Here is an 18,552-nt window from a genome sequence, read left to right on the forward strand (position 1 = left end):
CGAAGGCTAGGCCAGTCGGACACCTTACCGCCGCTAGCCGGATAGGTCCGTTGTGCCCGCTGCGGTCACATCTGTGGTACAAGGTCACAGGGAAGGCAGGGTCAGGATGGGTCATGACGTAGGGGGGTGGGGGGAGAGAGAGAGAGAGGAGAGATCACACGAAGAAATAAAGGTCAGGAAGAGAAGGGTCACCCCGAAATGATGGGGTTAGAATGGGGTTCTGCAAAGGATTGGAGTCAGGAGGGTTAACTCAAAGGATTAAGGTCACGTTGGGTCAAACAGTGAACTAAGATTACGAGGGGGTGAAACGAGGAAGTGTTTTCTTCACAATTAATCGATAGAGAAAAACTACGAATGGACATTAAGTATATAACAATGGAATATATGATAAAGATTAAAGGATATTTTAAGGTTCATATCATGTAATATGATTATCAAAGCGTACGGGCTTAGAATGGGCTTGGATAGGACGAGCAATGTGGTGGGGTCAAGTGGGGAGAAGCGTCTCGGGCAGTGGGGGTCAAATAAAGTCACGAGAGAGAGAGAGAGAGAGAGAGAGAGAGAGAGAGAGAGAGAGAGAGAGAGAGAGAGAGAGAGAGAGAGAGAGAGAGAGAGAGAGGTACAAGAGGTGAAAAAGAGGGCAAATGAGAGCTGGGGTGAGAGAGTATCATCAAACCTTAGGAAGAATAAAAAGATGTTTTGGAAGGTGGTAAATAAAGTGCGTAAGACAAGAGAACAAATGGGAAGATCGGGGAAGGGGCAAATGGGGAGGTAATGACAAGTAGTGGTGAAGTGAGAGGGAGATAGAGTCGAGAACATTATCTTGAAAGCAAAAATGGGTATTTTTGAAGGAATAGTGGTTCCAACAATGTTGTATGGTTGCTAGGCGTGGGCTATGGATAGGGTTGTGCGCAGGACGGTGGATGTGCTGGAAATGAGATGTTTGAGGACAATATGTGGTGTGAGGTGGTTTGATCGAGTAAGTAATGTAAGGATAAGAGAGATGTGTGGAATTAAAAAAAGAGTGTGGTTGAGAGAGCAGAAGAGGGTGTTTTGAAATGGTTTATTCACATGGAGAGCTTGAGTGAGGAAAAATTGACGAAGAGGATATATGTGTCAGAGGAGGAGGGAACGAGGAGAAGTGGGAGACCAAATTTGAGGTGGAAAGATGGAGTGAAAAAGATTTTGAGTGATCGGGGCCTGAACATGCAGGAGGGTGAAAGGCGTGCAAGGAATAAAGTGAATTGGAACGATGTGGTATACCGGGGTCGACGTGCTGTCAATGGATTGAACCAGGGCATGTGAAGCGTCTGGGGTAAACCATGGAAAGTTCTGTGGGGCCTTGATGTGGAAAGGGAGCTGTGGTTTCGGTGCTTTATTACATGACAGCTTGAGACTGAGTGTGAACGTATGTGGCCTTTGTTGTTTCCTGGCGCTACCTCGCACACACGAGGGGGGAGGGGGTTGTTTTTCCATGTGTGGCGAGGTGGCGATGGGAATGAATAAAGGCAGACAGTATGAATTATGTCCATGTGTATATATGTATATGTCTGTGTGTGTATATATATGTATACATTGAGATGTATAGGTATGTATATTTGCGTGTGTGGACGTGTATGTATATACATGTGTATGTGGGTGGGTTGGGCCATTCTTTCGTCTGTTTCCTTGCGCTTCCTCGATAACGCGGGAGACAGCGACAAAGCATGAATACAATAATACAATTATATATATATATATATATATATATATATATATATATATATATATATATATATATATATATATATTTATATATATATATACATATATAATTTAAAATGAGAAAATGGGTAAAACAAGAGAGAATTGATGCAATCGAAAACAGAAAACTGGCTGTTGTAGAACAGAGAAGCAGCAGTTAGCAGCAGAGATGGAACAAGAGATAGCAGATAAGACGACCACGTATGCTAGATGGAAAAGATGACGAACATGTATCACAAGATATGTCATAGACGGCATTAAGGAACAAGAGAAATTAAAGAAAAAACATGATAAATGAAAAATGGGCTGCGGTGCCCCTCATGTGCACTCACTCTCCAACTTGTCGCAGTTCTTGACGCGCTGCTTCCAGTCGCACACTTGGCGGTCCACGTCGAAGGCTAGGCCAGTCGGACACCTTACCGCCGCTAGCCGGATAGGTCCGTTGTGCCCGCTGCGGTCACATCTGTGGTACAAGGTCACAGGGAAGGCAGGGTCAGGATGGGTCATGACGTAGGGGGGTGGGGGGAGAGAGAGAGAGAGGAGAGATCACACGAAGAAATAAAGGTCAGGAAGAGAAGGGTCACCCCGAAATGATGGGGTTAGAATGGGGTTCTGCAAAGGATTGGAGTCAGGAGGGTTAACTCAAAGGATTAAGGTCACGTTGGGTCAAACAGTGAACTAAGATTACGAGGGGGTGAAACGAGGAAGTGTTTTCTTCACAATTAATCGATAGAGAAAAACTACGAATGGACATTAAGTATATAACAATGGAATATATGATAAAGATTAAAGGATATTTTAAGGTTCATATCATGTAATATGATTATCAAAGCGTACGGGCTTAGAATGGGCTTGGATAGGACGAGCAATGTGGTGGGGTCAAGTGGGGAGAAGCGTCTCGGGCAGTGGGGGTCAAATAAAGTCACGAGAGAGAGAGAGAGAGAGAGAGAGAGAGAGAGAGAGAGAGAGAGAGAGAGAGAGAGAGAGAGAGAGAGAGAGAGAGAGAGAGAGAGAGAGAGGTACAAGAGGTGAAAAAGAGGGCAAATGAGAGCTGGGGTGAGAGAGTATCATCAAACCTTAGGAAGAATAAAAAGATGTTTTGGAAGGTGGTAAATAAAGTGCGTAAGACAAGAGAACAAATGGGAAGATCGGGGAAGGGGGCAAATGGGGAGGTAATGACAAGTAGTGGTGAAGTGAGAGGGAGATAGAGTCGAGAACATTATCTTGGAAAGCAAAAATGGGTATTTTTGAAGGAATAGTGGTTCCAACAATGTTGTATGGTTGCTAGGCGTGGGCTATGGATAGGGTTGTGCGCAGGACGGTGGATGTGCTGGAAATGAGATGTTTGAGGACAATATGTGGTGTGAGGTGGTTTGATCGAGTAAGTAATGTAAGGATAAGAGAGATGTGTGGAATTAAAAAGAGTGTGGTTGAGAGAGCAGAAGAGGGTGTTTTGAAATGGTTTATTCACATGGAGAGCTTGAGTGAGGAAAAATTGACGAAGAGGATATATGTGTCAGAGGAGGAGGGAACGAGGAGAAGTGGGAGACCAAATTTAAGGTGGAAAGATGGAGTGAAAAAGATTTTGAGTGACTGGAGCCTGAACATGCAGGAGGGTGAAAGGCGTGCAAGGAATAGAGTGAATTGGAACGATGTGGTATACCGGGGTCGACGTGCTGTCACTGAATTGAACCAGGGCATGTGAAGAGTCTGGGGTAAACCATGGAAAGTTCTGTGGGGCCTTGATGTGGAAAGGGAGCTGTGGTTTCGGTGCATTATTACATGACAGCTAGAGACTGAGTGTGAATGAATGGGGCTTTTGTTGTTGTTTCCTTGCGCTACCTCGCACACATGAGGGGGGAGGGGGTTGTTATTTCATGTGTGGCGAGGTGGCGATGGGAATAAATAAAGGCAGACAGTATGAATTATGTACATGTGTATATATGCATATGTGTGTGTGTGTATATATATATGTGTACATTGAGATGTATAGGTATGTATATTTGCGTGTGTGGACGTGTATGTATGTACATGTGTATGTGGGTGGGTTGGGCCATTCTTTCGTCTGTTTCCTTGCGCTACTTCACTAACGCGGGAGACAGCGACAAAGCAAAATAAATAAATAAATGAATAGATAAATATATATGTATATATATATATATATATATATATATATATATATATATATATATATATATATATATATATATATATGTATATATATATATATATATATATATATATATATATATATATATATATATATATATATATATATATATATATATATATATTTATATACATATATATGTATATATATATATCCCTTTCCCTGACTCACCTGAAGACATCCCGGCAATCAGTGATGTCAGGGAGTCTGAAGAACTCCTCACTAGCTTTGTCGAGACAAAGCTCCTCCGTTGTGAGCGGCAGGTCGAAGTTGGTTAGCTGTCGCTTCTCCCTGGGTCTGGCTCGGTTCTCTACAGCTCCTGCTGTGGGGAACACAGGCGGGGGTTTATCCTCCACATGTAACGCTGAATAAAAAGTTATATACAAATGTATTAAGTTTATATATATTGGAATCTAAATTCTAAAACCTTGAGAGATTTATCTTGTTCGGAAGATGAAAAGATTCTATTGTAGAAGATAAATATTACGGGTGAAATTGAAGAAGATTGAATATCTTATATTTCATATTGAAACTCTTCTAAAGTAGTATGCATAGATGGTCATTCTCACTTCATGAATGATGATCTCTGGTCAATTTTTTACAAGTAAATTAATTTAAACATTTTTACCATTTAATCTCCAACGCGTTCAGTTCTTCCCCCACCCCACACTATCCCCAACATTCCCTCTATCATCCACAGCAATCCATCCTACCATCTCCAGTCCTGCCTGCTGCAGTACACCGTCCCCAGCACTCCCTCCATCATCCCTAGTACTCACTCGAACCCTCCACCATCACCGTTACTACCTCCAACATTCCCAGCTCTCCCCCCCCCCTCTTCCCACTCACCACCATCCCCAGCACTCCTTGCCAAGCAACGTGGGAGCTGGGTTCTCCCATGGCCCCAGGGAAGGCAGGTGGGGATATAGAGAGAAGGGAAAGTGAAGATGGCCAGGTACCGGGCCATAACCCCCTAGGCTCTGTCTTACCCGATGTTAAGATTCTCTCTCTCTCTCTCTCTCTCTCTCTCTCTCTCTCTCTCTCTCTCTCTCTCTCTCTCTCTCTCTCACATCCAACGACCAGAGAGGTATATTAGCAGTGTTATCCACCTACGCACTGAGTCACCACGTCGATGGGTGTTAAGTATCACTCTTTTGTCCTAAATCGCTGTCTTTTCTTCCTGCCCTCCCACACGTGGCCTGCTAGTCTTCATACCACGTACAGACAAGCGATTCATCACATAACTCTTGAAAACACATAACTCACACGAGTCGTTCCCCCAACTCTAGATTTCACTACGCTGTACGCCACGTGCTAGCCCTGCCGTTTGTTAATATCTCATCGTAAGTACTTATAAGTAATTCTGTTGTTTCCTGTCCAGCAAAAATTTTCTGCTAACATTATGTCTTGTCTCCGTCATCTACATCTCATAATTTTGCTAACTTTTGGTTACTATACACGGATATTTTTAGCTAATTTTTCTTTATGCTTTAGTGCGACTTTCCTTAGCAATACTTGCTACTTTTCCTCTTACTTTATGTATGCTTTTACTTTTCTTGATATCTTGAATTCCCTCGGTGCTTCGCAGGTTCTTTCTTATTCATCTTATCGCTGTTCGAGTAAGCAAGAGTGTGATAAAAGATAAGAAAAAGTCTTTGAAGAAATGTCATACGGCATGTGGGATGATAGATATATAAGGAATGTAAGTAATGACAGGTAAAGATAAGATAGTAAACAAGAAGAAATCGCCATAGATAGTGGAGAGTAGATGAATGAACGAATGAAAAGAATTATTAAGATAACAGAAGCAAATGGAAATTTAAACGGTAAATAAGATGAGTATATAGTAAAGTAGATAATGAATAAGTTTTTAAAGAGAAATTCAGTTTAGAGTAAAGGGAAGGTAGGGTTGAAGAAGTGGGAAAGTAACTGCTTGCTACAACTAAATGAAAATGATAATGATAAAGATAAAAAGAAACCCAACCATGAAAGACAAGACCTGTAAACTAGTGAAGACAGTATAGTTGTCCTCGATAAACAGAATTATTAAGTATAGAATGAAGTGGCTGGAAGAACAGAATGCTGGTAGACAATACAGACGAAGGCGGCAGTTAAGAAAGGAAAGTATGTGTGTAGGCGGCTGACAACAAGCTCTTCCATACTCATGCTTAGAATGAATTAGAGAATTCAATACGCATGGTTAGAATTTGAATGTGTTTGTTTTTTGCTTTCATCTTTCAGTGCTGACTGATTATTTCTATCATAATCAAACTCGTTCAAACTTTCTTTGTTAGAAGAAAGTGAAACTAGTAGTGATTTGGGAGCTATAGTTTGGGGGCTCATTCATAGATGGCAGTCAGAATCGTAATACGCTGAAGGAATCGTAGCAGGCTGCTTTGTACGTGGACGGTTGAAATATAGAGCCAGTTATGCTGGATGAGGGAAAGTGGGGACCCATACAAAGCTAATCATATTTGTAACGATCATAAAATCGAGTGATTATCAAGGAGAAAGTGGATAAACTGTCCATGCATTACAACAGTAGCCCTGTCTTGAGGTTGGACGGTACAAGAACTTTAAACACTATACACATGTAGGAATATAAAACTAACAATTTACATTATCTATATAATTACTGGAATTACGACAAAATGACTATCATCTTTTCATCCGATATAATGATCAGTGAGTAAGGAAGCCGATTTATGTTACTGATGTTGAGCAGTTAAACATTAGTTGTGGGTAGATAAACATGGGTGGTGGGTAGACAAATGTGGATGGTGGGTAGATAAACATAGGTGGTGGGTAGATAAATATTGGTGGTGGGTAGATAAACATGGGTGGTGGGTAGATAAACATGGGTGGTGGATAGATAAACATAGGTATGGGTGGTTAAACATGGGTGTGGGTAGGCGAATATGGGTGGTTGGTGGCTAAATATGGGTGATCGGTGGCTAAATATAGGTGGTGGACAGATGACATAGGTGATGCGTGGCTGAACATGGGTGGTGGTTGGCTAAACAAGGATGGTGTATGTCTAAAACACGAATGGTGTGTGGCTGAAAGTGCGTGGTGAATGGCTAAACATGGTTAATGGGCGCCTGAACATGGGTGGTTGATGTCTAAAAATGAGTGTTATTGGGCGGCAGAGTAAGGGAGGGGGGGAGCCAGAGCGACCAAGCCCTCGCTTCCACTGGATCTGACTGCGTCGACGGGCAATTATTTCTCGCCAAGGCTGGCGTCATCACAAACCCTTATCAACAAAATACCTTACTAGATCACCAACCATGTCCTAACGATACCTAGATTTGGTTCAAAATTGGTGTACTTTCCTAGAGATAAATCTTAACAGAATTACAAAGATTTACCTCTACGTATTTTCCATAAGAAAGCCGATCCTGCACTAGAAGTAAATTCGCCAGCGGAGAGGAGGTGTTTTATTTACGAATCTTAGGCTGGAGCACTTTAACACATTTCCCGCCATGGTTCGTCTTACTCGTGTTGTAATATTGTCTTCTTTCGCCTCAAACACTTAAATGCATTATTTGATTCATAGCCATTTTCTTATAGGTCTTTCCCTTCATTCATATATATATTTTTTTTTTTTTTTTTTTTTATACTTTGTCGCTGTCTCCCGCGTTTGCGAGGTAGCGCAAGGAAACAGACGAAAGAAATGGCCCAACCCCCCCCATACACATGTACATACACACGTCCACACACACAAATATACATACCTACACAGCTTTCCATGGTTTACCCCGGACGCTTCACATGCCTTGATTCAATCCACTGACAGCACGTCAACCCCTGTATACCACATCGCTCCAATTCACTCTATTCCTTGCCCTCCTTTCACCCTCCTGCATGTTCAGGCCCCGATCACACAAAATCTTTTTCACTCCATCTTTCCACCTCCAATTTGGTCTCCCTCTTCTCCTCGTTCCCTCCACCTCCGACACATATATCCTCTTGGTCAATCTTTCCTCACTCATTCTCTCCATGTGCCCAAACCATTTTAAAACACCCTCTTCTGCTCTCTCAACCACGCTCTTTTTATTTCCACACATCTCTCTTACCCTTACGTTACTTACTCGATCAAACCACCTCACACCACACATTGTCCTCAAACATCTCATTTCCAGCACATCCATCCTCCTGCGCACAACTCTATCCATAGCCCACGCCTCGCAACCATATATATATATATATATATATTATATATATATATATATATATATATATATATATATATATATATATCGAGAGTAAGTGAGCTTGGGAAGGAGACTTGTGTGAGGAAGTACCAGGAGAGACTGAGTACAGAATGGAAAAAGGTGAGAACAATGGAAGTAAGGGGAGTGGGGGAAGAATGGGATGTATTTAGGGAATCAGTGATGGATTGCGCAAAAGATGCTTGTGGCATGAGAAGAGTGGGAGGTGGGTTGATTAGAAAGGGTAGTGAGTGGTGGGATGAAGAAGTAAGAGTATTAGTGAAAGAGAAGAGAGAGGCATTTGGACGATTTTTGCAGGGAAAAAATGAAATTGAGTGAGAGATGTATATAAGAAAGAGACAGGAGGTCAAGAGAAAGGTGCAAGAGGTGAAAAAAAGGGCAAATGAGAGTTGGGGTGAGAGAGTATCATTAAATTTTAGGGAGAATAAAAAGATGTTTTGGAAGGAGGTAAATAAAGTGCGTAAGACAAGGGAGCAAATGGGAACTTCAGTGAAGGGCGCAAATGGGGAGGTGATAACAAGTAGTGGTGATGTGAGAAGGAGATGGAGTGAGTATTTTGAAGGTTTGTTGAATGTGTTTGATGATAGAGTGGCAGATATGGGGTGTTTTGGTCGAGGTGGTGTGCAAAGTGAGAGGGTTAGGGAAAATGATTTGGTAAACAGAGAAGAGGTAGTAAAAGCTTTGCGGAAGATGAAAGCCGGCAAGGCAGCAGGTTTCGATGGTATTGCAGTGGAATTTATTAAAAAAGGGGGTGACTGTATTGTTGACTGGTTGGTAAGGTTATTTAATGTATGTGTGACTCATGGTGAGGTGCCTGAGGATTGGCGGAATGCGTGCATAGTGCCATTGTACAAAGGCAAAGGGGATAAGAGTGAGTGCTCAAATTACAGAGGTATAAGTTTGTTGAGTATTCCTGGTAAATTATATGGGATGATATTGATTGAGAGGGTGAAGGCATGTACAGAGCATCAGACTGGGGAAGAGCAGTGTGGTTTCAGAAGTGGTAGAGGATGTGTGGATCAGGTGTTTGCTTTGAAGAATGTATGTGAGAAATACTTAGAAGAGCAAATGGATTTGTATGTAGCATTTATGGATCTGGAGAAGGCATATGATAGAGTTGATAGAGATGCTCTGTGGAAGGTATTAAGAATATATGGTGTGGGAGGCAAGTTGTTAGAAGCAGTGAAAAGTTTTTATCGAGGATGTAAGGCATGTGTACGTGTAGGAAGAGAGGAAAGTGATTGGTTCTCAGTGAATGTAGGTTTGCGGCAGGGGTGTGTGATGTCTCCATGGTTGTTTAATTTGTTTATGGATGGGGTTGTTAGGGAGGTGAATGCAAGAGTTTTGGAGAGAGGGGCAAGTATGAAGTCTGTTGGGGATGAGAGAACTTGGGAAGTGAGTCAGTTGTTGTTCGCTGATGATACAGCGCTGGTGGCTGATTCATGTGAGAAACTGCAGAAGCTGGTGACTGAGTTTGGTAAAGCGTGTGAAAGAAGAAAGTTAAGAGTAAATGTGAATAAGAGCAAGGTTATTAGGTACAGTAGGGTTGAGGGTCAAGTCAATTGGGAGGTGAGTTTGAATGGAGAAAAACTGGAGGAAGTGAAGTGTTTTAGATATCTGGGAGTGGATCTGGCAGCGGATGGAACCATGGAAGCGGAAGTGGATCATAGGGTGGGGGAGGGGGCGAAAATTTTGGGAGCCTTGAAGAATGTGTGGAAGTCGAGAACATTATCTCGGAAAGCAAAAATGGGTATGTTTGAAGGAATAGTGGTTCCAACAATGTTGTATGGTTGCGAGGCGTGGGCTATGGATAGAGTTGTGCGCAGGAGGATGGATGTGCTGGAAATGAGATGTTTGAGGACAATGTGTGGTGTGAGGTGGTTTGATCGAGTAAGTAACGTAAGGGTAAGAGAGATGTGTGGAAATAAAAAGAGCGTGGTTGAGAGAGCAGAAGAGGGTGTTTTGAAATGGTTTGGGCACATGGAGAGAATGAGTGAGGAAAGATTGACCAAGAGAATATATGTGTCGGAGGTGGAGGGAACGAGGAGAAGAGGGAGACCAAATTGGAGGTGGAAAGATGGAGTGAAAAAGATTTTGTGTGATCGGGGCCTGAACATGCAGGAGGGTGAAAGGAGGGCAAGGAATAGAGTGAATTGGAGCGATGTGGTATACCGGGGTTGACGTGCTGTCAGTGGATTGAATCAAGGCATGTGAAGCGTCTGGGGTAAACCATGGAAAGCTGTGTAGGTATGTATATTTTGCGTGTGTGGACGTATGTATATACATGTGTATGGGGGTGGGTTGGGCCATTTCTTTCGTCTGTTTCCTTGCGCTACCTCGCAAACGCGGGAGACAGCGACAAAGCAAAAAAAAAAAAAAAAAATATATATATATATATATATATATATATATATATATATATATATATATATATATATATATATATATATATATATATATATATATATATATATATATAATATATATATATATATATATATATATGAAAGCCTGCAAGGCAGCAGGTTTGCATGGTATTGCAGTGGAATTTATTAAAAAAGAGGATGACTGTATTGTTGACGGGTTGGTAAATTTATTTAATGTATGTATGATTCATGGGTGAGGTGCCTGAGGATTGGTGGAATGCGTGCATAGTGCCATTGTACAAAGGCAAAGGGGAAAAGAGTGAGTGCTCAAATTACAGAGGTATAAGTTTGTTGAGTATTCCTGGTAAATTATATGGGAGGGTATTGATTGAGAGGGTGAAGGCATGTACAGAGCATCAGACTGGGGAAGAGCAGTGTGGCTTCAGAAGTGGTAGAGGATGTGTGGATCAGGTGTTTGCTTTGAAGAATGTATGTGAGAAATACTTAGAAAAGCAAATGGATTTGTATGTAGCATTTATGGATCTGGAGAAGGCATATGATAGAGTTGATAGAGATGCTCTGTGGAAGGTATCAATAATATATGGTGTGGGAGGCAAGTTGTTAGAAGCAGTGAAAAGTTTATATCGAGGATGTAAGGCATGTGTACGTGTCGTAAAAGAGGAAAGTGATTGGTTCTCAGTGAATGTAGGTTTGCGGCAGGGGTGTGTGATGTCTCCATGGTTGTTTAATTTGTTTATGGACGGGGTTGTTAGGGAGGTGAATGCAAGAGTTTTGGAAAGAGGGGCAAGTGTGCAGTCTGTTGTGGATGAGAGAGCTTGGGAAGTGAGTCAGTTGTTGTTCGCTGATTATACAGCGCTGGTGACTGATTCATGTGAGAAACTGCAGAAGCTGGTGACTGAGTTTGGTAAAGTGTGTGAAAGAAGAAAGTTGAGAGTAAATGTGAATAAGAGCAAGGTTATTAGGAACAGTAGGGTTGAGGGTCATGTCAATTGGGAGGTAAGTTTGAATGGAGAAAAACTGGAGGAAGTGAAGTGTTTTAGATATCTGTGAGTGATTGAGAGAGCAGGAGAGGGTGTTTTGAAATAGTTTGGTCACATGGAGAGAATGAGTGAGGAAAGATTGACCAAGAGGATATATGTGTCAGAGGTGGAGGGAACGAGGAGAAGTGGGAGACCAAATCACTCAAAATCTTTTTCACTCCATCTTTCCACCTCCAATTTGGTCTCCCACTTCACCTCGTTCCCTCCACCTCTGACACATATATCCTCTTAGTCAATCTTTCCTCACTCATTCTCTCCATGTGACCAAACCATTTCAAAACACCCTCTTCTGCTCTCTCAACCACACTCTTTTTATTTCCACACATCTCTCTTACCCTTACATAACTTACTCGATCAAACCACCTCACACCACAAATTGTCCTCAAACATCTCATTTCCAGCACATCCACCCTCCTGCGCACAACTCTATCCATAGCCCACGCCTCGCAGCCATACAACATTGTTGGAACCACTATTCCTTCAAACATACCCATTTTTGCTTTCCAAAATGATGTTCTCGACTTCCAAACATTCTTCAATGCTCCCAGAATTTTCGGCCTCTCCCCCACCCTATGATTCACTTCCGCTTCCATGGTTCCATCCGCTGCCAGATCCACTCCCATATATATATATATATATATATATATATATATATATATATATATATATATATATATTCTTTTTTTATACTATTCGCTATTTCCCGCGATAGCGAGGTAGCGTTAAGAACAGAGGACTGGGCCTTTGAGGGAATATCCTCACCTGGACCTCTCCTCTGTTCCTTCTTTTGGAAAAAAAAAAAAAACGAGAGGGGAGGATTTCCAGCCCCCCGCTCCCTTCCCTTTTAGTCGCCTTCTACGACACACAGGGAATACGTGGGAAGTATTCTTTCTCCCCTATCCCCAGGGAATATATATATATATATATATATATATATATATATATATATATATATATATATATATATATATATATATATATATATATATATATATATATATATATATATATATATTCCTATGAGTCCACGGGGAAAATGAAACACGAAAAGTTCCCAAGTGCACTTTCGTGTAATAATCACATCATCAGGGGAGACACAAGAGAGAAATATAACAGTCAGTTGATATACATCGAAGAGACGATGCTAGGACGCCATTTGGTAAACATGTGATTGTCTATGTGATTTTGGACAATCACTGTTTACCAAATGGCGTCCTAGCTTCGGTTTCTTCGATGTATATCAACTGATCGTTATATTTCTCTCTTGTGTCTCCTTTGATGATGTGATTATTACACGAAAGTGAACTTGGGAACTTTTCGTGTTTCATTTTCCCCGTGGACACATAGGAATATATATATATATATATATATATATATATATATATATATATATATATATATATATATATATATATATATATATATATATATATATATATATATATATATATATATATATATGTTCATAAACGCCCATACACGTACATATACATGCACATTCACAGGCATATGCATATATACACATGTACATATTCATACTTGCTTGCTTTCATCCATTCCTCTCGTTACCCCTCCCCACGGGAAACATGAAACGATCATGAAAATGTAAGTGTCTGAAACATGGCGTCTGTCGTGGATGAAGATGACGTATCATATGAAAACATCTCGTGATTTATGTGTATCCACGAGAGACGTTATATTTCAGAGTTACGTTTTCATGATCATTTCATCCTTTACAGACCTACAAAGAGTCACAGTTTATAGGACTGCTTCTTTAAAGTTTGATTTAATATAATGGAGCAAATATTGATATTTCTTTTAACAATGAGAACCGTGTCCAGTATAAGTTATAGTACAAAGAAGTTAGAATATAAAAAGAAACTCCCTTCATCTGAAAAACACATATAAGTTTAAAGGGACTGTTTACAAGAGTACAAACGTGTTCCTTTTATCTCCAGTGTGAAGTAAATTTCTCTAATACATGTACAGTTTCATCGGGTATATTATTTTTTTCTTTCCGTGGTAAGGCTGCCACAAGTGTCGTTCGCCATCCCCTTATGTGTCATGATATTCTTGACGACAGGCTAAGACTATCGCACAGTGCACTTTAATTTATCGCATGTTTGCAGCCTACTGGTCCACACAGTCTGGATGATGATGCACCAAAAGTCTTGTTCATAAAAAGTAAGCAACGCTTGTACTGTTCCCTGGATTTTTAGCCAGGAGACTTCAACGTAACAGTAGATAGTAATCTTAGTAATGACATTTTGTCAAATTTTATTTTCTCCTTCATTAGTTGCTTGAAGCAAGGGTTAGCAGATAACTGTAGTGAAACGATCAATTAGGGAGGACTGTAATGGCATAAAAAAAATCAGATTTCCGATATAATCATCAGGAGAAAATGATTAAAAACCAGCTAAAAAAATCGAACATATTTCCATCATCGACTGACAAGCAAAAATGACCTGCCATTCCCCAGGCCACAAGACTGAAATCTGAAGTACTGGTGTGACCATTTACTTCCTTGTACAGCCACATGAATACAGAAGACTACAGAATGTACAGCAGCAGTGCTTTAAGTACATACAAATGTGCTATAAAAATGTATATAAGCCATTGAAATAACACACGTATATTTTCTCACACTGAATACTTGTGTTCATACTGTATAGGTGTGCTTTAGGAATGTATACAAGTAGCTGTATCATGTACAGTGAGACTTACAGTGTACTCACACACACACACACACACACACACACACACACACACACACACACACACACACATTACGACGTACTGTACCATAACTGGTCACACCGTATACAGCCTTAAGAGCCCCCGAGGTCACAGCGTGACCTGACCATATGCCAGTTGTCATGGGATGTCACTTTGCCACAGAACAAACTTTTCTATACAGCACAATTCATGGTTCATCAACCGTCTCCTACATCCCCCCTCCAGTAATACAAAGTTCAACATAAAAAAAAAAAAAAAAAAAAAAAAAAATGTCTTTGATAAAGAGTTTATGTGTCGTAACTCAGATTGTGTCGAAACTCATGTTGCTATGGCTTTGCTGTGTCGTAACTCGTGATGGTACAAGTTTACCGTGTCGCAACTCACAGTGATATAGGTTTGCCTTGTTGTAACTCACATTGATATGGATTTACTTTGCCGCATGTTTCGGTGCCATGGGTTTAGTTGTAACTCACTGTGCTATGGGCATACTGTGTCGTAACTCACGGTGGTGCGTGTTTACTGTGTCGTAACTCATAGTGTTATGGGTTAATTGTGTTGTAACTTATGGTGCTTTCGGTTTACTGTGCCGCAACTTACGGGCTATGGGTTTACTGTATCGTAACTCACGGTGTTATGGGTTTAGTGTGTCGTACCTTACAGTGATCTGGGTTTACTGGTTCGTGACTTATGGTGCTATGAGTATACTGTGTCGTAAGTCACGGTAGTACGGTTTTATTGTATCGTAACTCACGGTGTTATGGGATGACAGCGTCGTAACTTACGGCCTATGAGTTTACTGTCGTAACTCGCAGTGATAAGAGTTGACAGTGTCGTAACTCGCTGTGATAAGAGTTGAATGTCGTAACCTACGATTCAGTGGGTTGAACTGGGAAGTAACTCACGGTGGTACGGGTTTATCATGTCGCACGTCATGATGCTATGGGTTTAATGTGTCGTAACTCACCGTGGAACGGGTTTACTGTGTTGTAAGTCACAGTGTTACGGGATTATTGTGTCGTAACTCATGGTGCTATAGGGTTATTGTTTTCTAGCTCACGGTGCTATGAGCTTACTGTGTCGTAACTCACAGTGCTATGGGTTTATTGTACGTCGAAACTTACAACTACTTTAGGTTTACCACGTCGTAACTCATGATATTCTTGGGTGTGTTGTGTCGTAACTTCAAACAGGTAACCAAATTTTCCCATTGCATAGCAAACTCTTAAAAGCTTTAGTTTACAGTGTAGTCATCGGATCCTCTACAGTACTGTAATATCTTACGCCAGAAGGTTGTGATATCCTACGCTGTAACAAGGTTGTGATATCCTACGTTGTAACAAGGTTGTGATATCCTACGTTGTAACAGAAGGTTGTGATATCCTACGTTGTAACAGAAGGTTGTGATATCCAGTATTTCATTTACAAAAATTTAGACTAAAGGAACGACAAAATTGGACAGTTTTCGCGCACAGCTGTGTGAAGGCTAAAGAAACGACAGTCATCGTCAGTTGCCACACATCGCCTTGCAAAGACTAAAAGAAGGACAGACATCGACAATTGCCACACACCACCTTGCATACAATCCTTATTCGGGCTATATAATACTCCATTACCTTCAAAGGATTCTTTACATAATGTACATGTCTGATGAAAAAATCAGAATAAAATTAATGACATCATATGGATAGATTTCTACCATACGTCTGAATTCATTAATGCATTCCAATGCATATAAGAATTCACCAAAGCCACATAAAGGCTCGAACTCACGTCCTGTGATTTCAAAGGCGACAGATCGTGTGCTCAGCCAGCACGCACGTTGGGCGTGCTTACTTCATAGCATTGGGAAAATGACCAGACACTCAGTATATTATGCTTAGAATTTCCACTAATTTGTTTAAGCAAGACTAAAGCAGTTTTTTATTCTTTCATGATAACTTACTTTTTTACTGTAGATAGAAAATAAGACTACGTTCCAACGTTCCACAGTGAATTCAACAGCTCCTTTCTGATAGTGAAATTACTACGTGGTGTAACGGTGTGCGTTCCTGACAGTGACGCATTCACGGGCCGCCCAGGGTCGAACCCAGATACATTTTTCATACTTGATCTCCATTAACTTCGTTAGCAAGGTATCGAAAATGCAGCTTTATCGGTTCACACTCAGTCTCTAGCTGTAATGTGTAGGGCACCGAAAACAAAGCTGCTTATCCACAACCAGGCCCTACAGACATTTCCATGGGTTTCCTCGACCGCTTCACATGCTTTGGTTCAGTCCATTGACAATACTTCGCCTCCAGTATATCACATCGCTCCAATTCACTCTATTCCGTGCACGCCTTACACCCTCCTGCATGTTCAGGCGTTAATAAAATGGCCTTGATTAGGGCATTCATCTGTTCGTGCCGTCTCAGCTAACAGTAAAATTAAGTTTTTTATTTCTCCAGTCAGTTAGTCTTAACATCAAATGATAATGATGATGATGATAATGATGATAATGATGATGATGATAATAATAATAATAATGATAATAATGATAATGATAATGACATTGATAATAATAAAAATAATGATGGTAATAATAATAATAATGATAATGATAATGATAATAATAATAACAATAATAATAATGATAATAATAATAATAATAATAATAATAATAATAATAATAATAATGATAATAATAATAATAATAATAATAATAACAATGATAACTAGTAATGATAATAATAATGATGATAATAATAATAACAATAATAATAATGATAATAACGATAATGATGATGGTGATAATGATGATAATAATGATAATGCTAAAAGGTTTGGCATTTTCAAAAGAGCTTATTTTTCTGAGGTTACTAACAGACCACCAGACGAAGTTCCAACAATGACGCACGTTCCTGGGGTGGAACAGAGCTGTTACAGTGCAACTAACTAGCCTCCTGCTAATAACATATTGTCACAAGAGCGTTACGTCAGATGGACACGGCGTTACGCTCTCTCCTTCTTCTGTGACGTAACGCTATGGCCACATGTAGTGCTCACATAGGAAGACTCTGTGGATGATAATTTCGCATAAGTTTTCACCATTACATTTACCCTCGGGCTTGTGGTCTCTTGGTGTTGGTATTGTGCAAACCGAGAACCCGCTCTCTTCGTTTTTCTTTTTTTCATTCCTTTCATCAGTATGCATTTACTTTTCTCCTCTACAGTTTTTCTTAACAGAGCTCTTTGCTCATTTATTGTTCACTCCCTTCTTCATTCGTCATTCACGCTCTCTCTCTCCAGTAACACAAAATTAACAATCATGCATTTGACAAAGTACTGCATGGGAGGTTGATTTAGAGGCTGGATCATCAGGCAGGAATAAAGGGTAGATCCCTGCGATGGACAATACGATACATCATCTTAGTGGAAGGTAGCGAATGACACATAGTAGAGGAGCGTCTTGTACATAGGTTTAGGTTACTGCTGGGTTCTGCTCTAGGATCGTTATCCTTGCTCTTCGTGCATGGCTGGTCTGAACGTATGGACTTCTACCTGAAGATGTTTGCAGAAGATGCATAGGTCATGAGGGAAGCGATAAAGCAGCAAGGATTACTCTCAGCTACAAGGCGACATAAACAGATACCAAATTTGGTCTAATATATGGTTGATGAAGTTCAACCCAAGGAAATGTAAAATAATGAGGATGGGAAGCACCGACAGAATATCATCTCGGTATGAATATCACTTAATATGCCATCGTCCTTAACATGCCGCCAGATTTCCCACTTCGAGGTATAGTTCAGGAGCCCAGCTGTATCCCACTTCACGGATAAGGATATATTCAACAAAATGTTCACATCCCACGCAAGGCCAAATCTCAACTAGAGGGTGGGTCTGAAGTTTGGTCACTGCACAAAGAGCTAATAGAGAGGATCCAGAGAGGGCAACAACGATGGCACGGGGAATCAAAAGAGGTGCATTATATGGAAAACCTAGAGGCCTTAAATTCTTTTTCCTACCATGGAAGAGAGAAGAGTGAGGGTGACCTGATCACAGCCTTTAAGTTCTTAAAACAGATCGATGAATCAGACATCAAACAGCTCTCTGAGAGACTTAGTAATAAAACAACCAGAAGACACAATAAAATGAAGCAAGAAACTTGTTAGGAAGATGTGAAAAAGTCTAGGTTAGTATAAGAGTGGTGTATAAATGAATGAAGACATGGTTAATGCAGACGGTAAATAGAATGTAGAAAT

General features: G+C 40.5%; 1 protein-coding gene across 1 annotated transcript in view; it reads right to left on the reverse strand.

The window, feature by feature from the left end:
* The window catches only part of LOC139749358 (chitin deacetylase 1-like), a 43,552-nt gene that overhangs the window by 13,972 nt on the left and 11,028 nt on the right, over positions 1-18,552 (reverse strand). The window contains exons 2-3 of the mRNA XM_071663097.1: positions 4,085-4,235; positions 2,076-2,206 (exon numbers count right to left, since the gene is read on the reverse strand). Coding sequence (XP_071519198.1) covers positions 2,076-2,206; positions 4,085-4,235 — 282 coding nt within the window. The remainder of the gene's footprint in view (positions 1-2,075; positions 2,207-4,084; positions 4,236-18,552) is intronic.

The sequence above is a fragment of the Panulirus ornatus genome, chromosome 7 (genome assembly GCF_036320965.1).
Source record: "Panulirus ornatus isolate Po-2019 chromosome 7, ASM3632096v1, whole genome shotgun sequence".
Taxonomy (NCBI): domain Eukaryota; kingdom Metazoa; phylum Arthropoda; class Malacostraca; order Decapoda; family Palinuridae; genus Panulirus; species Panulirus ornatus.